Source organism: Amphiprion ocellaris, chromosome 13, assembly GCF_022539595.1.
Source record: "Amphiprion ocellaris isolate individual 3 ecotype Okinawa chromosome 13, ASM2253959v1, whole genome shotgun sequence".
NCBI classification, from domain to species: domain Eukaryota; kingdom Metazoa; phylum Chordata; class Actinopteri; family Pomacentridae; genus Amphiprion; species Amphiprion ocellaris.
In genome coordinates, this window is record NC_072778.1 from 3,126,447 (window position 1) to 3,152,979 (window position 26,533).

At 38.8% G+C, this 26,533-nt stretch overlaps 1 protein-coding gene across 2 annotated transcripts; it reads right to left on the reverse strand.

Annotated features, from left to right (window-relative positions):
* Window positions 1-1,306: 1,306 nt before the first annotated feature.
* Window positions 1,307-26,533, reverse strand: pcdh12 (protocadherin 12). 2 transcript variants are annotated; one of them, XM_023285655.3, is made up of 6 exons: window positions 25,233-26,533; window positions 21,986-24,900; window positions 17,810-17,898; window positions 13,410-13,561; window positions 5,759-5,926; window positions 1,307-4,916 (listed from the first exon to the last, which is right to left on the reverse strand). In XM_023285655.3, exons 2-6 carry the CDS (start codon window positions 24,848-24,850, stop codon window positions 4,669-4,671), a joined length of 3,522 nt encoding a protein of 1,173 aa, XP_023141423.1. In that variant the 5' UTR covers window positions 24,851-24,900; window positions 25,233-26,533; the 3' UTR covers window positions 1,307-4,668. The 2 variants fall into 2 exon arrangements, with proteins under 2 accessions (XP_023141423.1, XP_023141422.1); XM_023285654.3 differs by having other exon boundaries at window positions 17,810-17,901; window positions 25,233-26,499.

The window sequence follows — 26,533 nt, forward strand, 5'->3', positions numbered from 1 at the left end:
ATATAATATAATATAATATAATATAATATAATATAATATAATATAATATAATATAATATAATATAATAAATATAATATAATATAATATAATATAATATAATATAATATAATATAATATAATATAATATAATATAATATAATATAATATAATATAATATCATTTCATATCATTTCATATCATTTCATATCATTTCATATCATATCATACAATATAATATAATATCATATAATATCATATAATGATATATGATATAGTAATATATAATTATGTTATAATATAATTTATTACTATTTTATATAACAATAATATCATATATCATATAACATAATATCATATCATGTCATATCATTAATACAATATAATGAAATATTCTTAATTTCAAATAACATGAGTAATTTTACATAATTAATATATTCTATCATTAACATAATACAGTCAATATAACATAATAGAACAACATTTGATATAATATACCATAACATATTTAATATAATATTTTTTCAGATAATTTAATATCATACAATTAAATTTAATCTAATTAAAATATGATATAATGTAATATAAAAATACATCATTTAAAATCAGGCAGTCAATATAATTTTATAGAATTTATTATTATACAATTAATGTAATATAATCATTTTTTCATATAGTTAAATGAAATTTAGTTAGATTTAATTCAATATAATATAATATAATATAATATAATATAATATAATATAATATAATATAATATAATATAATATAATATAATATAATATAATATAATATAATATAATATAATATAATAGAGGGTTAGAATATAATTATTGACAGCAATTTCCCCTGTATAGAATAAGTCCAGTGACTTTTCCAAATTCCAATGTCATTTTTTACTGCAGTTCAAAGACCTGGATGTCTATGGAAACAGAAAACCATGGCTAGAAACAGACAGAATTCAAAAATGTCACTTAGAATGCCATAAATTATAAAAAAGATTAATTTTCACATGTCTCATTCATATTATTTTATGCTTCTTAGAGGCTAAAAGTTCATTTTTATTGTCCGAAAGCTAAGATTAGCAGGTAAAATCATTTCTGTGTTGTTATTTTGGATTATGCGTTCTGTAATAAGGTGTAATTATGTGTTTTAAACTCTAGAGGGCGCACTGCACACAGAAACACCTGAGCACTCCAAACCACATAAACTCACCTGTTTGTCGCCCATATTCTCACCAAAATAAACCAAAACAGAGGGGAAAAATAGTCTTCTTCATAAAAGTATAGCATAAATGAAAGAAAGAGAGAAATCCCTCGACACTTTAAATGAACCTGATGCACATTTTATTGAAAAAAGTTACAAAAGTTACTGTCAAATTCATAAAAAAAAGAGTTTTTGCATAAAAATAACTATGTACAAAGTGCTGGAACAGACAAAAACCAGCTACAGATAAGACAACTTTGGAGGAAACTTTTTTTCTTTTCCACCATCAGCTTGTTGTTCTTTAATCCTGAGGGAAAAACAAAAAGACAAAACAACATTTCCTCCTTGTCGCCGGCTCACAATAGAATTTAAAAAACACAGTTGATCTGCTCCCTTCCAATTTTGGTTCCAGGTAGTGAGATAATAAGCCGAACCCGTCTGAATCAACCTTCTTCCACACAATAATTTTAGCATATTTGACGGAGCCGTACAGTTTTACCTTCATGCTAATAATATTTTCAGGTTTGAAGTACATAGAGCTGGATTAGAATATCACACTTTTTAATTTAAATACTTTTTTCAGCATTTTTTAACCCTCAAAATTTCAAAGAACAAGCGATAGAAACATGAAGAACACGTAAAAACACCAAATCTATTTTACATCCTGCCAGGTGTTACAATCTAAAACCAAAATCTCATTTTTATTCAGCATGTTTTTGCTCTAAAACCATTCTTGCGCATCAATGTTATGGAATATATCACCGTTTTTAACACTAAAACTGCACCAGTTTAATAATATTGTTGACACAGAGTCATAGAAATCTGGTTTCTGATAATTCACCAGAGAAAACTTTTTTAAAAAGAGCATTTTAGGCCACATTTTTATGGTCATATCAGCAAATGAAAGGTTTTAATCTACATTTTAATACCAGGTTCATCTTCCAGAAACAATTTCTTTTAATATTCTATTTTTAGTATTCAATGTGTCTCTATGAGGTTCCTGAAATACTGAAAATATTCATGGTTTAAAGGTAAAATTTTGCATGTTGAATTTGGTTGCTTGTTATTTCTCCATATTTATGTCTTTAGAGTGAATATAATGAAACTCAATCTGTAAAAAAAATAAAATAAAATAAAATAAAAAATAACAAAAAATAAAGTGAAATGAGATTTTAAAAAAATATAAAATATAGAAAAAAATCTACAGAATATACAAGAGTGCCAAGATTTTTTTTAAAGAGTATACAGAAATGTACAAATTATCAGAAGCACATTCTCATTTATTTATTTATTTATCTATCTATTTATTTATTTATTATCATTGTATCACTCTTGTATATCTGTTGATATTTTCTATATTAGATTTGAGATATTTTAACTTAATTTCCTTTTATTTTATTAAATTTAATATTGTTATTTTTTATAATTTGATCTACTTATTTTTTAAAATTTTAATTGATAAATTTGTTTTATTTTACCATCACTTTATACCCTAATATTCTGTGTTGTGTTATTGTTTGAACATCCATGCTACTGTAGCGACTTAATAAAGTCATCTAAAAAAATATAAAACAGCAGTCATCTCTGTCTTTAATTACTTGCACTCACCTCCTTTACATTCTTCTTAAACCTGAAGTTACTGATTTATCTGCTGTAGCACCATTTCGACTGGATCTATCTCTTCTAATGCATCTCTGTGGCTGTAAACTAGTCCGATGGTGGAGTTCACACTCAAGTAACAAGCAAAAACCTTCATTTCTAAGCAGCTTCGAGAACAAATCAATGAAAATACGCGGCATAGACAAAGACTGACCCACATATGGACTGAAACTGGGCAGGCTGCCTCTTCCCTCCTGCCTCCTGTCTTTAGTTTTTAGGCGTGTTTGGCGTCAGAGAGGTAGTTTATTTCCTGAGTGATCTGTTTCCTTGCATTGTTTTTCTGCTTCACATCCTGGCAGCTCATTAGGGTCAGATTGTAAAACACCAGGAGTGAAGGCTTCTGGTTCAAACATGGATCGTTTTGTTCGTCCCTTCTTGCTCACTGTGACCCATTTTTCACTGAAAAACCCTCAGTATGCTCAATATTTCTCCATTTCACAGCCTCTGCAGACCAGTCATTATCACACCACTCATCACATTAACATTTAAAAGATGTTTCACCATGCTGGATGTATCTTCAACTTGCTGCTCTGTTCACTGTTTCTGAGCCATGCTGCATTTATTTATTCATCCAGTAGGTTCTTGTCAACTTTTCTTGTGTTTTTGTCTTGCTTGTCTCATTTTGTCATGTTTTGTGTCTCATTTGTTCCTCTTTGGGTTCATATTTGGTCTTTTTGTGTTTTTTCTGTTATTTTGTGTTTCATTGGTGGTGTTTTGTCACTTGCTTGTTCTTTTTTGGGTTCATATTTGGTCATTTTGTGCTTTGTTTCTGTCGTTTTGTTTCATTTGTTTGGTTGTTTTGTGGATTTTTTTGTGCAATTTTGTGTATCAATGGTGCTGTTTTGTGTCTCACTTGTGTCGTTTTGTCTCATTTTGTGGTGTTCTGTGTGTCATTTGCTCCTTTTTGGGTTCCTATTTGGTTGTTTTGTGTTTTGTTTGTGTCGTTTTGTCAAAGTTTTTGCCATTTTGTGTCACTTTTTGTAGAATTTATTGCATGGATCGGGCACGTTTTAGTTTTCTCTCAGCCTGCAGCTCACCTGAAAAACTCCTTGTGGGTCAGTCAGAGTTTCTATTTTTTGTTGTTTTTTTTACAGGATCTCTTTTAAGTGGTTTATTTATGGATACTTTCTAATGAGTTAATTAGATAATGAAGTGATTTTGATGAAATATCACAGTTTTTACATTTAGATTTGGTTAATTTTTCTGACAGGATCTGGTAGTTAGAAAATGTAAATATTCTTTCCGTGTGCAGCTTCTGGCTCTGAAACTTTAAAAACTCAGAGGGCTAAACTTCATCAGCCTCTCCTTGTGGCTCAAAATGTTTCAGTCGTGACAGAATATCATTTATAAAGTTGAACTTTTGTTTTTTCCCTAATCTTTGATGAGGGGAAACTCGCTTTTATATCGTTCCTCCAGGCTAGTTCTGGAGTATTTCACTCTGCTGTGTTCCTCATTAATGTGTCGAGTCATGATAGTCTTGAGAAACAACTTGTTGAACAGAACAGTGTATTGGGGCACCACAGATACGAGCTGTGGAGAAGAAGGGAAGCTGTTTGGCACACAGTAGAGTGTTGTAAGGGAATTAGTTTGACAGCTGCAGTTTATCGTTGCATCATATTTCTTTGTCCTTCTGCTTGTTATTCCACCATCTAAAAGCCAGACTCTCAGTCGTCTTCCTGTCACAGGATTGCTCAAAGCGACACATCCTCATTATCTCTCCACAGAAACTGACTCGTCCTCATCTTATTTACAGGTTAAATCATATATTTTATCTACAGACACTCTGCTCTCAGTCTTTTCCAGTGTTCGCTGAGCAGACGTTGGACTTATTGGTGAAGTCCTGAGGATGCAGTCAGGCCCGACGGTTTCTCAGCGTTCCCAGAGTTCTTTGGTGTAGTGTTTGCAGCACCGTCCAGGCCCAGAGAGCGGCGGTACGCAGCCGAGAGTCGATACAGGACGTCGGGCCGAGGGCCGGGGTGGGCATCGGCCTTCTGCGTCATCAGCATCTCGAACAGCGTGCTGACCTCCGACAGCAGAGCTCCACCCAGCGGGCCGTCCTTCTCTGGAGTTTTACCTGAAGGATGCAAGAAGGCGTCACTGTGCTGATATCTCTGGGAACCTGACATGTTTATTTATTACTACTAATGTCTTTTAAGGTCACAAACACAAATATTTGGGGTCACCTAGACAATTTAATGTTTTGGTGATGGTTGCTGGAAATGTTCCTCTGTACCTCTATGGAGATATTCCATTAAAAATCAGCTGTTTCCAGCTACAATAGTCATTTACCACATTAACAATGTCTACACTGGATTTATCATTCATCTAATGTTATCTTCATTGAAAAAAAATGTTTTTCTTTCGAAAATAAGGACATTTCTAAGACCCCAAACTTTTGAACGGTAGTGTATGTTTTAAATTAGATGTAAGTTTTGGCAGGCTAGAAAGGTTTAATCCACATTACGAAACATGCCACTAGTTTTCAAGAGGCAGTTCAGGACATCTGGTCTCCTTTTATCTACACTGACTTCATTTAAGTAAAGTAAACATGTAGATTTAACTTTGGTGAGTTGCAATTTTTGGTTGTACGGTGGTTCAGTGGTTAGCACTGCTGCCTCACAGCTAGAGGATCCAGCCTGGGTCTGTGGTCTTTCTGTGTGGAGTTTGTATGTTCTCACCAGGTTCTTCAGCTTCCTGTAACAGTCCAAAGACCTGCAGAGGTTACTTGGTGAGTCTAAATTGTCTGCAGGTGTAAATGTGAGTGTGTTTGGTGACTTGGCAGCCCTGTGATGAACCCTGCTGGGATAGACTCCAACCTCCGCTGTGATCCTACTGAGGATAAAGTTGTGTGTAGACAATGGACGGAGCTGCACTTTTACTTGAAGAAATAATCATAATAAAGCTTTTTGTTTTTACCAAAAGTGGAGAACGAGGAGGAGGAGTCCAGGCCGTCCCGGGGAAGGAGCTCACTTTCAGGGGACGGAGGGCCGTTGGGGACGAACACGTTGTCGTGGTAATCGCCGGCGAGTGGGAGGGAGAGTCTGGCCATCCAGGAAGGATCACTGATCTCTGAGAAAACATCATCTGCAGGGAGAAGAGATCCACAATGTATGATTAAACTGCATGTTCTCACCAGAAAGTGTCCACCAGCAGAGTCTGGATGCTCCATTCTCCTGCTTGGATGTAATGTATGTAAACATCAGTGCCAAAATCTATTCAGGTGGTCCTTGTGTCATTTCTGACCTTCCCTGAAAATGTCATCCAAATCCGTTGGTTTGTTTTTGAGTAATGCTGCTCACAGACAGACAGACAGACAGACAGACAGACAGACAGACCAATGTGGATCGTCACGTAACTCTGCCATGTTCCTTGGCAGAGTAATAAACCTGGATCAGATAAAGTGCTCTAAAATTAAATAATCAAACAAACAAAAATACATTGAGCTTAACTGCTAACCCATTTTCTTCAAGCTTCTGGTATTCTGCTGATAATAATACCACAATTATTTAAAATCTGCACCCACTTATTTATTAACATTTGTTCCCATGTGCTTTTCACCACAAGCAGACTGCTTCTTGTTAGCTTGGAAGCAGATGGAGACCTTCCTTTATAGGCAGCCTTATTCCAGATGGTTGTTCACTTAAAGTGAACCAAACAGCAGGAGCATCTGGAAGCATCTAACTAATGAGCCATAAGTATGTTGAGGACGCAGTCATCTTTACAGCACAGATCTACCACAGTAATCAGGTTATGAAATCCAGTTCAAGTCCAGAGATATGTTGAGTGTTTGTGTGATTTTATAAATGACTTCTTCCTTCCAGGGTTTGTCTGACTTGACAGCGAATATGTCAAGTGTGAAACAACAGTTGTGATGTTCCCAGACTTGTTTTGCTTGTGGGTCAGATTGCAGATTGAAATAAAGCAGTCTTCCCTGTTAGAGTGTCTGACTGCTGCTGAACGAGGCAGGAAAAGAAGGAAGGACGCAGCGGTTTTATCTGGCTGCTGTAAACAGGCTTTTCCTGCCATCCCTGGCGTCCTGCGCGCTCCGAACACTCGCCGAACATCACGTCCACAAAGCCATAAAAATGACAGTGTGACAGTGGAGTGGGTTTCGGTGGCGTAAACGCCGGGTGTGTCTGAGTTAAAACACACGAACTGAGTTTCTAACTTGCAAACAAACAAAGCCAAGATGATTATATGTCTCATCTGACTTATTTTCACTGTATAATATGCTGCCTTTTTTAAACATTCGGATATTGTCTTCTTTCTCATGACATCCTGTTTATGTCCGGCTATTCCTGAGGGCTGAACTATGAAACCAGATTAGTGGGTCAGCAGGTTTGTTGAGCTTAAAAGTCAGAGTTTTTAGTGTCATGAAGGTGGTTCTCTTTTAACCTGCTAAATCTCCATGGTAACTGATACTGTGGAGCTATATCTCCATGGTAACTGATGCTGTGGAGCTAGATCTCCATGGTAACTGATGCTGTGGAGCTAGATCTCCATGGTAACTGATGCTACGGAGCTAGATCTCCATGGTAACTGATGCTGTGGAGCTAGATCTCCATGGTAACTGATGCTGTGGAGCTAGATCTCCATGGTAACTGATGCTGTGGAGCTAGATCTCCATGGTAACTGATGCTGTGGAGCTAGATCTCCATGGTAACTGATGCTGTGGAGCTAGATCTCCATGGTAACTGATGCTGTGGAGCTAGATCTCCATGGTAACTGATGCTATGGAGCTAGATCTCCATGGTAACTGATGCTGTGGAGCTAGATCTCCATGGTAACTAATGTTGTGGAGCTAACCTGGTTCTGTTCAGAGTTTAGATTTAAATCAGCTATAAGAAGCGTCTCCCTTTAACCAAATTATTTCCTGACAATTATTTATGAGTGATCCAGATTCTCAGCTGAAGGAAAGTGTTTTATCTGTAAACATGTTGAGCTGTATGTTACGAAAACCACTGAATGAAACCGTGTAGTTAGAGTGTCATAGTTTAACAGTTTTCTACCAGCATTCCTGTCGCTTTTTACCGTCATACATTTCATATTTCTCATAGTTCTCCATTAAAACAACCAGTTGACTGAAGCAGCTGAACACCATCAGTTCATTTTGAGCAGAAGAAGAGTCACATGACGTGTTAAATGTCCTCTTTCATGTGAACAGAGTTTGAAGCAGAAAGTCTGAAAGTTGAAAACCACCTTCATGATACCCGTTAACTCTGACTGAGGTTGTAGTTTTTGTGAAGCAGAATTACACAAAGAAAGTCTGGATGTGTTGAACTGGCTTCATTGTACAGCCCTCATTGTCTGCTAGGCATAAAAACATGAAAGATCTCTTCAAAGTGTAGCAGGAATCAGTTCATGTGCAGCTTTATGAGAAAATGATGATCCTAAATGTAAAATAACCAGCAACCCCAGCCAGCAGATTAACACGGTGGAGTAGAAAAGTTCAATACTCTTTGACTCTGGGCTCCAACTAATGAAGAGCTGTGGTCTCCTTCATCTAACCACAACCAGATGGGGAATTAACAGACCAACACACACACACTTAAACTAATGCATACACCCACTGAGGTGCAGACCGCCCCAGAGTTAGACCCTTCCCCCTTTTCCTCCCTTTGTTTTGGCAGCATTTCACAGCAGATCCTCCAAACATAAAAATCCTTTTTGTCAGCGGATCATTCAGAGATAAAGTCAGCTGTTTATCGTTGCATTTAACACTAAAACACTGAAAGTCTGTGTACATGCCACAGATGTGACGTGCCCTCATAATATCACCTTCAGATATGAACAAAGAAACAGGTATTTATGTGTGTGATTCATACAGGCACAGGTAAAAAGAAAACAGTAGTCACAAAAAGAGGAATGCGGCTTCATCAGAGCTTGAGCCGCTGGTGTGACTTACACTGATAACATCGCCTGCAGGCTAGAAGGTGAGTCAAGCATCGCACATTAACACAACAAACTCCCACTCGCTCCTTTGTTTCTCCCTCTTGTCCTGTTGTAAAGTGAAGCCATCACCAGGCGGTAAACCCCTCCACTAGCCCCGAGGCCCTGGCACCACAATACCAGGAAGAAACTGCTTAACACACCTACTGTACGCACCGAGACGCCGCACAAAGCCAGCGCTGGCCTTCACACAGCCTTGGAATTCCCAGCTAAACAATGAGCCTTGGGGTTTGGCAGCTAAAACATCTCAGCTGAACTCTGGGAAGGAAGGCTATCGTAATAAAAATGACAATTAGAATGTGGAAATGCAGTGCAGAAATGTGCACATTTTGCCTGAATTGCTGTTGCATTATGGAAAAGCTAACATGTTAATAACAAAATTCAAAACATGCAAATAATAGAACAATAATTCTTCTGACAAACTACAAAAGGAGTAGAAAAAAACAATTATGAAAACACACTTTAATGCTAACATCATATCCAGCAAGTTATAAAAACCAACTAAGAACACTGGTATGCTAATACCAGCCACAGTATAGACTGACTTAAAGCTAACATTCTATTACGCCTAATGTGTTTACTATCTAACAAACCTAACATGCTAATAACAATACTTGGAAAACATACCAGTGACAAGAAAAGAACACTTTTTGTTAATAATATGCCAATAAAAAATGTCTAACCATTAATATAATCAAGCTAATCAATTAAACTGATCAATGTCATTGCAATTTTTGCAATGGCAATAAAAGAAATTCTATTCTTTTCAATATTAGTATTATTACCAACAAGCTATTTGAAATCTTCTAATAACAAAGCAAACCTTGTTTGCTATCAACAACATCTGCTAACAGCACTGAAGTAAAACATGCTACTAAAATGGTGAAAACACACTTCATTGCTAATAATAATGTCATATCAATAATACTATGAGGCTATAAAAACCCACTAACAACAATAACATGCTAATAAGACCATCAGCTAAGAGCTATAACCATTAACCCCAGTGCACTTACACCATTTGCTAACAAACCTAACATGCTAATTGCACTAATAATATTACATGTTGATGGCTCTAACACGCTAACATCACCATCTGCTACTAACCTTATCCTAAAACTAAAATGCTAGAAGCAATCAATACCAGTGGCAGTCCCATGCTAATAAAGCTGTCATGCTAACAATGCTAACATTGACATGCTAATAGCCTTCACATAATGACACAATCATAGAGTGATTTCACTAGAGCATGCAGATAATAATGACACAAAAGTAATTTTGTTCAAACACACATAAATGCTAACATTAATAATATTATGCTAATATTATCACATCAATATCACGCTAAAAGGCCCAGCATAGCCCTAACCCCAACACCATCAAACATGCTAACAGAACTAATGTAAAACTAGTGTGCTAGAATAGCCAGTGTGCCCACACTATCTGCTAACAACCCTGACATGCTCACTGACATGCTATGTACATTAATATGCTTATAACACTACATGTACACTATGCTAATTATCATCAAATGCTCAAGCTAAAATGTTTAGAAGTGATGAATGCAGATGGCACTAAAATGCTTACTGTAAAACATTCATGCTAACCTAATAACCCAACCTGGTTATAAATTATCAGGCTAATATATAGCTAATATGCTAATAAATAACTATATATTGCTATTATATACAAGCATGTCAGCATTATTAGCCTATGAACAGGCTAATTATGCTAAAATTCTCTTAAAAATATTATTTTAAAATATATTGTTAACATCCTAACACCATTAAGCTTCAAATACCAAGGTGGTTACAGGTAACAAGCTAATATTTTGTGTTGGTGTCTTAGCTATATATAGCTAATTATTTATAGCTATTATATATGAGCATGTTAGCATTATTAGCCAATTAAGAGCTAACATGCTCACAGCTAATACGCCAATGATTAGCTATGCATAGCTAATTATATACTACTACTATATATGAGCATGTTAGCATTATTAGCCTATAAACTGGCTAATAATGCCAGCATGCTTGTAAAAATATTATGGTGATATCGCCAACATGCTAACACCGATAAGCTTCAAACAACAAGGTATTTACAGACAATGAGCTAATATTTTGTGTTGGTGCATGTTAATTATCCTCAAACGTTCAAGCTATATACAGCTAATTACATACAGCTATCATATACGAGCATGTTAGCATTATTAGCCTATTAACAGGCTAATAATGCTAACGTGCTCATATAGATATTATGGTGATATTGCTAACATGCTAACACTGAAAAGCTTCAAACACCAAGGCCTTTTCAGCTAACAAGCTAACACTGTGTGATGGACTGATACTTTGAAATCAAGCAATGAAACTATACAAGCATACAAACACAGATTTTCAAAACAAAGGAAGTAACATGTCTATCAGCAGTATGAATCTGAAAAACATGAGGAGTCGCAGTAAGAATCCTAGATGAGTGGAGTGTGTGGGTGGATGTGGATGTATAAGCTGCCACTGTGTTATTTCCTGCTGTCTTCCTGTTTTCTACACATGTCAGTGTGTGTCCATTGTAAGCGAGCCGTCTGTATGTTCTGCAGGGGTCACAGTTCAGCTGCTTTTGTCCAGACGAATCAAAGACTTTCACCAGGAGGTCACAGATAAACTCAGCGACACCAGTTTAGTTTACAACAGAACTAGACAAACAGTGCCGAGTCCACCGACATTAAAGACAAACTGAAATAAACTCAGAACAACAAATAAGCTCGATATAGATGGACTGTATATTTTGTTGTTCTGGGCACAAGTGTTTGGAGAACTGGACCACGCTGAGCTAAACACTAACAAAACAGCAACCACAACACAGTTTCATTTCAATTAAGTGAATTAACAACAAGTGAGAGCTACAACTGGATGTGTTAAAAAAAGTTCCATCATTTACGTACTTTTATCAACAGACTTTTAGCCTTTATTTGTTTATGCTTTGGGAATTTCAGTCAGCTGAGTTAGCTATTAACAGTTAACAACCACAATTACAATCTCCTGAGGCACTTTACTAATCCTCACCCTGATTATGAGGTAATTTTCTCATAATTAGGAGATAATGTTGAACCGACTAACAACAGAGGAATAGTAAACAGTTCAGAAATTGCCTGAAGGTCACCAGTGTTCTAAAGCCAAAGGAAACTGTTAAGAGGTAATTCGGAGTATTTAATTTACAAATACTGGCTGAAAAACATTATTGTTCCCTAACATCTTTCCAGAAGAATAAGTTTAAAATAAAGCAAAGTACAGCAATGACTGATGAACACCTGAAACGTTTCTTGATCTTTTTTCCCATATCTTCATTAAATTGTTCTGTTTTAATGTTTTCTCCAACAGCTCAATGTATATACAGTGCTGTGAAAAAATATTTGCCCCCCTACAGAAAACTTTCTCACACTTAAATGTTCCAGCTCATCAAACTAATATTTATATTTATTGAATATTAGACAGAGATAACCCACAAAACACAAAATGCAGTTTTTAAATGATGATTTACTAAAGATTTATTGAAAACCTGTATTAGCCCTATGAAAAAGTAATTGCCTCCCTGAACCTAATAACTGGTTGTCACCTGTGCAGCAGCAACTGCAGTTAAATGTTTGTTCCAGCTTGTGATCAGTCTTTTCCATCACCATGGAGGAATTCTGGTCCAGTCTTCCCTGCAGAATAGTTTTCATTTGGTCACATTAGACGGTTTTAGATCATGAACTGAACTTTTAAGGTCTTGTCACAGAATCTCAGTTGGATTCAAATCGGACTCACCCACTTCAGAACCTTAAAGTCCTGGACCTCATCCAGATATTTTTTTGTAAATACCAGATGAACTTTTATGTTCTTTTTGGTCAGTAGTGGTTTGATCCTTCCAACTCTCCCATGGATCCATTTTCTCCCAGAGTCTTCCTTATTGTGGAATCATGTAGACGGGCCTTAACTGAGGCCAGTGAGGTCTGCAGATCTTTAGATGTTCCTCTGGGTTCTTCTGTGACTCCTGGATTAGATGTTGATGCTCTTGGAGAAATGTTGGTCATTGGTCCACTCCTGGGAAGGTTCTCCACTGTTCCATGTTTGTCCATTTGTGGATAATGTCTCTCACTGTGGTTCTCTGGAGTCCCAGAGCCTCAGCAATGGCTTTGGAACCCTCCAGACTGATGAAAGTCAATGACTTTGTTCCTCATCTGTTCTTGAATCTCTTTAGAACGTGGCATCATGTGCTGCTTTTTGAGACCCTTTAGCTACTTCACAATGAAGACAGGTTCTATTTAGTGATGTTTAGATCCAACAAGCCTGGCAGTGATCATATGTGAGTGTGGATGGTGAAACTGAACCCAACTGCTGAATGAATTTGGTCATTTGAGAGACTGGTAGCTAAGGGGGCAATTACTTTTTCATATGGGGCAACATTTTTCTTTTAATAAATGAAATCATGATTTAAAAGCTGCCTTTTGTGTTTTCTTTGGTTATCTTTGTCTCACATTAAAATTAGTTTGATGATCTGCAACATTTAAATGTGACAAATGGAAGATTCCTGTAGGGGGCAAATACTTTTTCACAGCACTCCATCAGATGAGTATGTTACTTACCGGGGTTGTTGAGCAGGTTGTTGAGCCCTTCCTCCAGTTGAGGGTCTATGGGAGAGTCTCTTCCAGGTTCCCAGTCCATGTCTCCGGCTTCGCTCTCCCCATGTCCACTGTCTTTGGTGCTCTGCCAGTCGGAACCGTCCTGACCTCCATATCTGCACACAAACACAACAGAAACATATCAATTCTGAGATCGTGTTTGCTTCATAAAGTTTTGATGTCGTGTCTTAATTAAGGTCGACTTATATGAACTTAAAGGGCAGGTTTGGTGTTTGATTTCAAAAAGTAAACAAAAAAACACCCTGACAGTTAAAAATAAAAAGGAATAAGCTTCTTATTTTGGGGCAGCTCTTGAAAAGTAAAAAATAAGGATCTCCCAAGTGATGCAGGACAATTAAAGTCAACTATAAGAATAAACTTTAACACAACATCATGCATGTATTTTCCTTCCCAAAGACCATGAATCACAGCAGAGTGAATCTAAAGATACCAGAGCTCTGGTGTGTTGGAGATAAAAAGCTGATAACATTCCTGAGGTTTCAGGTGACAAATCCATTGATAACCACACAGCTGGAGGCAGGCTCAGACAAGACAACGACTTAAAGCAAACTGCGGCTCCTTGCAATCTGCTGCTGGAGATTAAAATCTAGCTCATTTCAACTCATACGACCATTTTGTGATGACTCTGCTAACTGTATCAGAGTTAAAGCAGATTCTTTGTCTGCTGAAGGTGTTCACAGGTATAAGAACAGTGATGTCAGATCTAACCTCATCGCCACGGTGACGCTGATGTAGCCGCATCCTGTCAGAGGCTGTGAGTCAGTGGGATAGATCTGCTCTAACCTGCCTCCATGGAGTCCCTGAAACACAGCGGGGTTATGAGACACTCTTCCTGCTGGACTTTGCGTCCTGTTTGTCTGCTGCTGTTATTTCAGTCGGTGAGAAACACGGAGGAAGACGTTTATCAGCTACAGCTTCTGGCTTTCACCACGTCGAGTAAAAAAGCAAAAGTTCCAGCTGAAGCGTTGATACCAGAGCAGGGATCTGTTTATCCTTTTCTGTCCTGGCTTTGTAAAGGTTAGACAAGAGGTTCAAGAGGGGAGTTTTATCCAAAGTAGGAAGCATAGAAAAGGTTGAAATCCTGAGTTTCGGCTCAAAGTATGAAGCATTTAGTGAATCTGACAAAGTCAACAACGTGAGAACCTTCTGCTTGTGCATTGAAACATTTGTTTAAATATTAATTTCTGCAGTCACTGGTTTAGAAAGTTATCATACTTTTAAATGACCTTTGTGCATCATTCCCATACATCTGCTTTTTTTGTCTTCTTTAACCTTTGCTAGCCTTTAATAGTGCTGGAGCTGCAATTTTACACTCAACAGAGGAAATAAAGTCCACATTTGGAGGTCAGAGGGAGTCATGGTGGCACAAAGCTTATTCAGGTTGCTGATATTATTTTTGATCTGACTGGATGATAGCATGGGAAGAGGAAGTCTCTGTTGGTCCATATTAATGAGAATTATCTGCCATTTAATAGTTTGATAACATCTAAATTTGATGTCCATAGTCCTATTTATAATTAATAAGCTTAAAAATGAAAAAAAATGAAGGGAGACGTCATTTGGATTAGGTTCTAAGTTTTTAGGTCTGTTACAGCTTAGAAAAACAGCAAGATATCTTTTTAAGGTTGTTTTTTTAAAAAAAACAAAAACAAACTGGGTTTAATTTGGTTCCCATTCCAGGCTGATGAAATAAACTCAGGGTCTACATGAAAATAATCAGCTAAAAGGGTTCTCATTTTTGGCTGTTGTCTAGTGTATGTGTTCTGCATTGTAAAATCTGTAAAAAAATAAAATAAAATTTAAAAAATGGTGAAAATGTGGCCACAAGAGTGCCAAAAATATGTTAAAATCAATGCAAGTGTAGCATTCAAACACTGTAAACACTAAAAATAATGTCAAATATCTGTACAAATATGGATCTCTTGGCTTTTTAGCTGATTTAAGTCCAGTGAGCAATGTTGTAGTCAAACACTGTAAAAGAATAAATTACCATTTTTACAAATACAGATTTTTGATGTGGACATTGTGGACAGTTTTGTCCTGTTTAGCACTAACATGTAAATAAATGTGTTTCACTGTGAAGTTAATTGTTCAAAAATGTACATTAATAAACTTTTTGAAGAACAGCCAGAGTTTGTCCTGTAATCTCCCAACATAAAATGTAAGAAACCATAAACTTTTTTTTAACTTAGATGCTCTAAAAGTGGACTTTTTATATTCAAAGGAAAGTAATTAGCAAAACTGCTGCACTGTAATAGGTCACCTGTTGCTTTAAAGTGCTAAATATCTGTCATCTGTGCTCATTCCCTTTTCCAGCTCATTTTAGAAAGGTTAAAAATAGAAAAATCCCTCCATCATAAAAAAATCTAACAATGCTACTTGTGATGTCTCTATTTGATATTTGGATTTGATTAGGTTACATTCATGGTAAGCATTTGAATAAGTTCTAATCTGAACCACAGCAAAATATAACCTAAAACATCCCAAGCAGATTAAAGCAGCTGCTACAGTTGAGGAGAAACACCTGCGAGTTCTTAAAAACGGTGGAATTCCTCTTTAATGTGCGTTTGGTTTGATCAGAGAGCGCAGCAGTGATCACAGACCGGCAGCCAGCTGGCTCTCAAACAAACCTCTGAGGATGAAACAAGACGAGGAGGAGGGAAGAAGTGATTTCAGGACTTCAGACTGTGGAAGCTGCAGGTGGAGTTTGTTTAAAGTCTGCAGGAGGAGACGACTGGTGAGCAGCCTGAGGTGAACTTTAGAAAACTTCTGCCACCAGAACCACAAATATCTCAGCTTTAAATGCTAAAATAAAGAGCTTTTAAGAAGAGTGAGAGCGTCTCGTCTGCCAGAAAACAACTTCAGGAACTATCAGCGGTGAAAACCATAAAACAGCCGCAGACTAACCCCGGCTTCATCGTTTTCATTTAAAACTCAGACTGACTGAAAACCACGAGACATGCAGCGAGAGGTCCTCCATGTGACGCTACAGTGAAATTAAAAGTTCATTTAGACAAAAATTAAGCATAATCTACTAGGTCTGATTAATTTACATCAGATAAAACAAAAACAAAAACACATGAAAACGTGAACCCTGAACGCTGCTGGCAGGTTTGAAAAACAGAAAGCGGCCAAAAAAACCCGCCAGATTGTCAGTTTTCTGATGATCCTCGAACTAATCTTGTGTGATGTGCACTTCTGTTGAGAGGATTAATCAAATCATAAATGACTCACAAATAAAACAACAAAAAGAAAAACTGGCTGAACTGCAGCTTGTTTATATCGACAGCAGAGGAGACAAGAGCAACATAAAACGTTACTTACTTTACAGCTCGGAAAAACAGCAAGATATCTTTTTAATGTTTTTGTTTTTTTTTTTAAAAAAAAACTAGGTTTAGTTTAGTTCCCATTGCAGACTGATAAAAAAAAGCTCAGGATCTAAAAAACATCGGCCTCAAGAGTGCCAAAAATATGGTAAGATGCTGAGCATACCTCTTTGTAAAAAATACCCCAAAATAACTTAATAATTAGGAGTTTAACATGCTTAATCTTTACGTGTCAACAGGTCCAAACTGGCCTTGGCCAAAGAATACTCCGGGGTATGAACTGGCCTGTTACAACAGGAGCAAATAAGAGTTCAAAGAGTTAACAAAAGGCCACTATCTCCTCTGAGATCATGCAGGTATTTGTCACACTGTAAAACATTCTGCAGGAATTTTGCGGAATAGACTTTAAGCTTTATTAATTTCAAGCTAATTCAGCTTCAAATCTGTACTTTTCTGAGCTTCCAAACATGAGCTGGTATCGTTTTTATGTCAAAATTACCAGAATGCTTTATTTATGAGTTAAGACTCTTTTATTTTTGTTTGTTTGTACTTGGAAGAACCCATTCTTGATAAAAACAAAAAGAAAGCTGCGTCTTAAATTAGGTCCTGGTTGCTTCTTTTCATGGCGATGACACAATGATAACCACGACCTCGTTAAACAAAGCGACTGGGAGCAGCCTCATGTGTTTTCTATTTGCAGCTCAAAGTTCTTCCAGTGAAGAATCAGCTCTTTAACTTGACAAAGAAAGTCTGTGACTAAGAAGCAGATTCAACTTTATATCGTACATTTATTGCAACTTTATTTGAGCTCAGTAAATTCTGATCTTTAAGGCAGTAAGTGCAGAACTTCAGTGTAAACATCAGTAAACCTTTGTTAGTAGCACTAATATGCCAGTTCTAAAGAGAATTAAAGCTAGAGAAGTGCTATTTATGAGCTGCAGAGGCTTTGTTGTTCTGCTTTGTTGTGTCTGAGGAGGACGGAGGGACAGGAGGAAGAGGAGCAGAAGTCAGACTGACCTGCCGGTACGATGAGAGTATTTGTTCCCTCTGAAGTTGGGCCTCGGCTGCAGCTGACCCTGGTGGAGGAGAGAAAGGAGCTGGGAGATCTGCTGCAGGAGGAAGAGGAGGAAGAGGAGGAAGAGGAGGAAGAGGAGGAAGAGGAGGAAGAGGAGGAAGAGGAGGAAGAGGAGGAAGAGGAGGAAGAGGAGGAAGAGGAGGAAGAGTCAGTTTTAGACATCACTGAAGGACGCAAATTTCACATCTTCTGTCTCGTTCTACATTCACCTGAGAACATTATGATGCAGGTAAATGATCACAGTGCAGAAGTTTTACAGGAGGGCTTCCTTTTTATTTTAAAACTACTTTTTTGGCTTGGAAAAACAGTGATATATGAAAACATTCAGGTAAAAAGCTCCTTATTGTGTTCTGCATTGTAAAATCTATCAAATTTTTTTTTTTGAAAGGTGAAAATTTTGTCAGAAAAGTGCCAAAACATCTGTAGCATTCAAAAATTGTAAAAGAAAATGTCACAAATCTGCAAAATAATGATATAAAGATTATTTTTAGCTGATTTAAAAACAGTAAAATGGAGTCATTTAGTGATCATACATTGTAAAAGAATAAATCAGGTGTCTATGGCCCTATTTAAAATTAATAAGCTCAAAAATGGGATTTGGATTTGCTTAGGTTCGAAATTTTTAGGTCAGTTACAGTATCGGAAAAACAGTGAGATATCTTTGGAAGGTTGTTTTTTAAAAATTAGGTTGAATTTGGTTCCAGCTGCAGGATGACAAAGTAAATTCAGGGTCTATATGAAAACATTCTGGCTTCTCTTTTTTGGCTGTGGTCTAGCGTATGTGTAAAATCTGTAAATAAATAAATGAATAAGAAGAAAAAATCTGTGAAAATTTGGCCACAAGAGAGCCAAAAAATACGTTTAAATCGGTGCAACTGTAGCATTCAAACATTGTAAACACTAAAAACAAGGGAAATAAGGATGTAATGGCTTATAAGCTAATTTACATACAGTAAAATGGTGTAATTTTACTGTCAAACATTGTAAAAGAAAAAACTGCCAATTGTAAAAATACAGATTTTGATGTGGACATTGTGGACAGTTTTGACCTGTTTAGTGCGAACATGTAAATAAACACTTTTTAAAAGAGAATTTGCAAGTTAATTGTTCGAAAATATACATAAACTGTTTTGCAAATCAGCCAAAGTTTGTCATACAATCTCCCAACATAAAATGTAAAAAACTGTAAACTTATTTAACTCAGGAGCTCTAAAACTGGACTCAATTAGCAAAACTGATGCAGTGTAAAAGGTCACATGTTACACATTTTTCATCTGCATGTTCTCTTTTACAGCTTAAAGTTTAAATATAGAAAAATCTCTCCATAATAAAAAAGATTGAACTCCCAGTGATCAAGAAGCAGGACTCACCTAAGTTGAGCACAGTATTGTTCATAAAGTGTTTCTTCTCATTAAACTAGAGATAAATCTTGATATATTTTCAGTGCAGATCAATAGTAAGACTTGCAGAACGTCCTGTAAAGGTGTCCGGTCACGTTTTCAGGGTTAAACACACTCAAAGCTTTTAAAAATAGACAGAAATGACTTGATAAGAGGGAGACTTTGACAATGAGCTACTTTTAAAAGGGCAAAAGTTGACGGCTGAATCTAAAGCTATCCAATAAGAGAGTCATTTGACAGGATTTGTGTTCTTTTTCATGCTCATCTTTCTTTCTTTGTGTTGGTTTTTACAGTGTGAGAACTGAACAACTGCGTCCACCTTTCTGCTGACAGCTCTGTTATACAGCGGATACACACTGTACACCAGGGAGGAAACACACACACACACACACACACTGGTAAAGGTGTGTGTGTGTGTGTGTGTGTGTGTGCTAATTTATGGCCGTGACATTTGTGTGTTTTTGCACATGCATGGTGCTGCAGCGACAGGATGCAGCCTCTACGTAAAAGCCTATTCTTCTCTGGCTGGTTTCCTTCCAGGATGGACTCCGAAATATGGACAAGTGGATGATGTGTGTGTGTGTGTGTGTGTGTGTGTGTGTGTGTGTGTGTGTGTGTGTGTGTGTGTGTGCAGGTGAACAGTAAATCCCCCTCCTCCTCCCAGGCGTCCATGCAGGCCTCTTCCTTTGCGACCTCCACAGAGGAGAGAAACATGTGAAGGCCGAGGAGTGCCAACTGGGCCGACTGGGAGGGATGTGGGTAGAAAGCTCTCTTTAATGGGATTCACGTGAGGATGTTGGACCTGGTTCCAGGTCTTTGTTCTCTGTCTGCTGGGTGTTGGCAGCGACTTTCGCCCTCGATGACGCGGGTCTCAAAGCTAAATTCATGCTGACCCTTAGATTACTAAGCTGTCCTGCATTAACGAACTATATATTCGGTATTTTCTTTATTGGTTTCCAGTGTTTTATCAACTCTGGCACCAGGAATTCATCTATAAATCATCTGGTCCAATAATTCGGCTTTTTCACTGTGTGTTTTTAGCAGTTTTTGGACTAATGATCTCAGTTTTTAGAGGAAAAATGCGAATAAAGTTAAAAATGTGCATAAAAATGGATTTTTTGTGATATTATTTTAAACCGGTGACTCTCTAAAGGTGAAACCTGTGTGCCTTACTTCAGTATCCTGCTCTGCACTCTGAGGCTGAGCTGTTTTTCTTCCTGCTGCTGCTCAGTAAAAGTGGTTTTTGGGCCATTTGTAAGTGACAGAGCGGCATGTCAGAGCGGTGTTAGCTTACACTACAAACACATCACAGCTTACTTTGGCTGGCCTCACCCTCCCTCCCTCCCTCCCTCCCTCCCTCCTCCTCACCCTCCTCAACCCTAGACCCCCCACAAGAGGAGATCAACCTCCTCCTCCTCCTCCTGGTTTCAATATGAAACTGATATCCAAAGAAAAAAAACGACTGTCAGACTTTCTTCAGGGGATTGGTTTTTTTTTTGTCTGTGACACATGAGCACCTGAATAAACTCGCTGCATTTTTAGCTTCGAGGTGATCAGTCAGCTCCACACACACCTCCACCCAACTCCTGCCTCCAGCCTGTCTGAGGAGGACGTCATGCAGGAGGCCAAAAAAGCAGAGAGGCTGCTGGGAAACTGTAAGGGAATCTGTGCATTCTGTGTGTTCTTTAATGGACTTCACTTCAGATTAATCTCAAAGCCTGCAGAGGGGAGGGAGGGGGAGGTGCTTAATTACTCTAACTATGAGCACATGTTGACGTAAATGTGGTTTTGAATCTGAGTGCGTTAGATGGTCATAGTGCAGAATGTAAATAAGAACAGGTTAAAAAATTATCATGCAGGTGAAAGATGGAAGTAAAGTTGTGTTTAAATAAATGCTGTGTTTGTCATACGTTTGTTAAAAAAGACATGTACTCTGCACACTGTGGTCTTATATTGTCTTTTCATGCATATTAATAGATAGTTCAGGGCCTTCATTTAATCCGATAAAGATGAAAGTGTTAACCCCACAAATGCTTTAGTTCATATATGATTAAAAACAACCAGAAAGTTACATTATTTTCAAAGAATTACTCATAAGCGAGTGACAAAGTATTGAATAAAATCATTAAACAGCAACTTAGAACAAAGAAAAAGGTGTTTTTTAAAATGTTATGAATTAATTTGCATAAACATTCCAATTTAAAATGAGTTTTAGTGAATTTTGTGTTTGAAATCAGTCTTACGTTTCCTCGAAGCAGCTTTTAACATTTTTTTGTTTAACAATTTGCTCTTATTTTGTTAAATTACAAGTAATAACGAGTAAAATCACAGAAAAAAGTATCAATATGCATGTCAACAATAAAAAATTAGCCAAAACTGCACATAATGTCCACATCAATGATCCATATTTCTACTAATTCATTCTTTTACAATGTTCGACCATAAAATGACAGTTCAAATCAGCTTAAAATGTCATTATATTGCAGGTATTTGCTGTTATTTTTTGCAGCTTCTGAACATAACAGTATCCAGTTATTTTGTGTATTTTTAGCCTTGTTGCCCCATTTTAATATATTTTTTCTTTTTACATTTTAAATCCAGAGTAAAAACACTCAAATGAATCAAGTTTCGATTAAAATCATTAATTAAACAATTATTGACCAACAAAACATTAATTTATCTTGAAATTCTTGGACTAAGTAAGACATCACCACTCACCTGCACCTCTGGGGAAGCTGAGGAAAGCTCGATGGAGTCTCCGAACGCAGCCATGGACAGGCGAACCAAGTTTCGGAGCATCTGCCGGTGTTCTGCGTCGTGGTTTCCTCGTCCATCGGAGGTCTTCGGCCTCCTGAGAGTCGCCTGCGATGGCGACCTCGGCAGCTCTGCTTCTTTACTTTCACGGTGATGCTGCCGCTTCAAGGTGCTCGAATGAGAGGCCGAGGAAGACGATGAAGGGTTTCTGGCTTTGCGAAGAGTCCGGTATGACGTGGCTGGTGTCAGAGGCAAAGCACCGTCCAGTTCGATGTTTCCAGGTTTCCTGAGTGTTCTGCAGTGATGGGGGACTGGTGGAGTTGCGTCATCTTCTACGTAGCCTTGGGAATGGAAGCTCGTGTTCAGAACTGATGGCATTAAGTTGTACTGCCTCTCGGTTTGTAGATCCTCTGAGACTGAAGGTGGAGTCAGTGGCTGGGCTTCGCCATTGTCCTCGGGATGGTCTTCCTTTCGCCCCCGGATGACGGGAATTAGTTGAATGTCAGACTTTCTGATGTTCTTCTGAGGACGCCGAGGATGGCGGGTGTAGCTGGACTCAGCCTGTCTGCAGTTGTAGGCCCGGTTGTCCCGTTTCTCTGGGCGGCAGAACGTCGTCACCAAAGCAATGGCGAGCAGGAGAAGCAGGCATGTAGCACCCAGACAGATCGCCATCATCATGGTGAAGCTGAGCTGGCCACGGTTTCCTGGTGACGAGTTCTTCAGATGGTCTTTGAGGTTGATGAATGTCACCTCCAGAGCCGCCTTTGTGGCCAGGCTGGGAGTGCCCATGTCAGACACAGAAATGTCCACCTTAAAGGTTTTCCCAATGAGCTCAGTAGCGTTAGTGGTGTTAACAAAAAGCTGGCCTGTAGTCTGATCCAGCGAGAAGAGTCCGTACGGGTTTCCATTGGTTATGAAGTACTGGAGTTCTCCGTTTAGGCCCGAGTCTTCATCTTCAGCCTTTATCGTGGATGCAAGGAATCCAGTGGACCCCTCTCTGACTGAGTGATCAACTGGTAAAGTGGCGGTTCCCTCGTCTATGTCGTTCCCCAGCTCGGTCACTATCTCCCCTTTGTAAGCGTTGACAGGTACGCTCAGGTAAGCCACGCCCTTTCTCGGTTTTGGCTCTTTGATGACCGGGTAGTTGTCATTTACATCCTCAATGTTGATCTGCACAGTGGCCGTGCTTGTCAGCGGTGGATGTCCGTGGTCAACAGCCTCCACAATGAAAGAGAATTCGTGAGATTCCTCGTAGTCCAAAGGTTCCTGCACGCTAATCACTCCAGTTTTGGGGTGAATTGAGAAAGACTGGGTTTTAGCCTCCTGTTCAATGGAGTTGCTCATGAAGTAAGACACTCTTCCACTGAGGTCCTGGTCAACGTCGTGGGCCTCGACTTTGAGAGCATGGTAGCCTGCCACATTGTTCTCCTTGAAGGAGGCCTTGTAGACGGAGGTTGAGAAGATGGGGGAGTTGTCGTTCTCGTCCAAAACGTGGACAGGCAGGTGTTCAACACAAGACAGTGAGGGAGCTCCTTTATCCCGAGCGAGGAGCGTGATGTTGTAGTGCATGATCTTCTCTCGATCCAGATGGCCATCAGTGACGATCATGTAATTGTCGCCGTGGATCTGTTTAAGGCGGAACGGGCCAGACCCTTCCTTAATGACTGCATCCACTTGTCCATTTCCTCCTGAATCTGCATCAGAGACCATCACCAGGGCAAGGAAAGTGTCCACCGATGCTCCTTCCAGCACGGATGCCACAGGTGAGTGGGATGGTGTCCAGGTCATGCATATCCTTGGTGCGTTGTCGTTAACATCGATAAGCTTGACGTGCAGTTTACAGTGAGAGGGGATGGCGTTGGGCCCACGATCACTGGCCTGTATGATCACTTCATAAGAAGACTGAGCCTCGTAATCCAGAGGTGCTCTGAGACTCACAGCTCCAGTTTGAGGATCCACATTAAAGAGTTTCTGAACATCTGGACGAGTGTGTTTACTGAATGAATACTCCACATCCCCATTGGCGCCCTGGTCTGGATCAGTGGCTTTCACCTTGATAATAGTTGTCCCAATAGCTGTATCTTCAGGTAGTTCCACAGTGGGGCTGCTGTCCTCAAACGTGGGGCTGTTATCATTGGAGTCCTGAATAATAACCCGGACTAATGTGCTCCCAGATTTTGGTGGGTTCCCCTTATCCCAAGCAACCAGGGTGAGGTCAAAGGAGTCCTGAACCTCCCTGTCTAGCTCTTTAATAACCACCAGCTCCGCCTGTTTTGTCCCACCTGGACCGACAGTCACATCCAGAGCAAAGTGTTGGTTGACAGACAGCGAGTAGGTCTGGAGGCCGTTGGGTCCGGCATCCGGATCCACTGCCCGATCCAAAGGGATCCGCATCCTGAGGTTGGCAGTCTCTGAGATCTCCACTTCTTGCAGAGCGCTGGGAAAGCTGGGACCGTGGTCGTTCAAGTCCATCACCTCCACACGAACCCGCAGGCAGTTCACGGCGCCGCTCTTCCTGTACAGGACGCTGAAGGCCACCTCGCACAGGTCCGACCCGCGGCACAACTCCTCCCTGTCCACCCGACCCTGGGTGGAGACGACCCCGTCTCGAGTGGTGACGGAGAAAGGAAGGGCTTTTCCCTGCTCCACCACCTGGAAATCCTCTAGCAGGCCGCCTTCATCCCTCTGCCGGAGGTCGTCCACCAGCCGGCCGACCTGGGTTCCCGCCGGCTGCTCCTCCCAAACACGGTACTGGATAGTTATTGATGACAGCTCCGAGGAGAAAACCTCCGAGCAAAGACTCAGAACCAGAAGCAGAGCCAGCAGCATAATGACGTGAAGTAATAATAATGTCCTGTTTACTGGTTAAACTGACATTTCTAAAAAAAAAAAAAAAAAAAAAAAAAAAAGATTCCAAATTGGTTTAAAGATAAAATACGAGTCACAAAAAGGCAATAAACTGACTTTAGAAATGTCTTGTACTGAATCACAAGGGAAAAAGTAAAAGATTTCCAGGTAAAATGATCAGAAAATCCTGTTTTTCTTCAATATAATCCACAGTTTCTTCTCACAAGACAAACAACCACAAACCAAAACTGTTGGTTTTCTAAAGTAAATACCTTGAAGCCTGGTCAGGACACAATTATAGAAACCTACAATTAAGATATCATCCTCTCTTTCTTCATTCTGTCTGCCTGCAGTTGTTACTCACTCATACAGCTGCTGGCCTCCCTGTTCATCCTCCTCCACTCTCTGAAGTTTGGCTCCGACTGAGAGAAGTTTGGATGTTGGTTTCCACATGCTAGAGTAGCGCCGGCCAATCCGAGGCGAGAGGGAGGGTCACATGCAGATGAATCCAGACTCGACACAAAGAAAATCCCTCCTGCTGCCCTGAGGAAACTCTGCACAAGTCTGGAGTGCTTTCTGAGAAACCTGACACCGTCTCTCGCTCACTCAAACCCCGTCGGTCTGCATAAACTCATCACTACCTACAGTTAGAGTTCTTAAATCATTTGGAGCGTTTGTTATGGCCCAGTGGGACCGAAGCCCGAACATATATCTAAACTCCATCACCATGACGTACGGTCTGCTCTTCTGACCGCAAAAACACAAACACAGAAGGGGAGATAAGCAGGACAGGCTTAAATAGTATAAACAGCACATTAGCCCGTGTTGTATTTCTGTTTAAATCCAATTTAAACCCACAAAGATAACGTTCTCCTCATTCCAGGGGAGAAAAAAAACAGTCCTCGAAGAGTCAGCTAGTTCAGAATCCACACGTCTGTCCTGAATGTGACACATTCCAGCCTTTTCCCAAATATAATTACAAAGAGTCTCGTCTTGAACCACACGGCCGCAGAGGTCAAAACATCTCCAGCAAATCACGGCTGATGCTCATTGCTGTCATTCCTCAGCAGCTAAAGGTTTGTTTATTAGTGAGCAGAGCTGAGAGTTCAGAGAAATCTGGATTCATGTGGATCTGAGAGGTTATTGGCATTGAAGATTTGCTGAAAACTGATGATTTACAGCTTCTATTTTACATGAAACTAACATATTGTGATTAAATTCAACTGGCAAAAGACGGCAATAAGCAGGTATAAGAGCTTTGTTTTCAATTTAATGATTTTTTAAATATGTTTTTTGCTGTTTTTAGTCTCAAGACAAAAAAAGAAAAAAAAAGCCTTCATATATTTTGTGTCCAAAACCTAACAGACCAAATCTGTGACTTTCTTTTCTGTATTTGTTCATTGGATTAAGAAAGCTTTAGAAACTTTCCTGTACTGTATTCATCACTAGAAACTTACATTCTGCACATTTCATTCTTCTACAAGTCCAGATATATAATAATTATGATCTATAGCTCTTTGAGAATTAAAGATTCCTCTGAGCTTTCATACAAACACAGAAAGACAAAGTAGAAATCATTTCAAATGTCAACATAAATTGGAATAATCTTAGACCAAGCAAAGTGTTATAAAGTATGCAAGTACTGACAAAAATGTATTTAAAATA

Bases quoted from the DNA above. Each gene is read 5' to 3' on its own strand.
- pcdh12 (XM_023285654.3), bottom strand. From the start codon at position 24,850: ATGCTGCTGGCTCTGCTTCTGGTTCTGAGTCTTTGCTCGGAGGTTTTC. The intron at 17,902-21,985 runs GTGAGTGGTGAT...TTCCTCCTGCAG, and splicing joins CAGCTTCCCCAGAGGTGCAG to CAGATCTCCCAGCTCCTTTC. The intron at 13,562-17,809 runs GTCAGTCTGACT...GTTTGTGTGCAG, and splicing joins TACTCTCATCGTACCGGCAG to ATATGGAGGTCAGGACGGTT.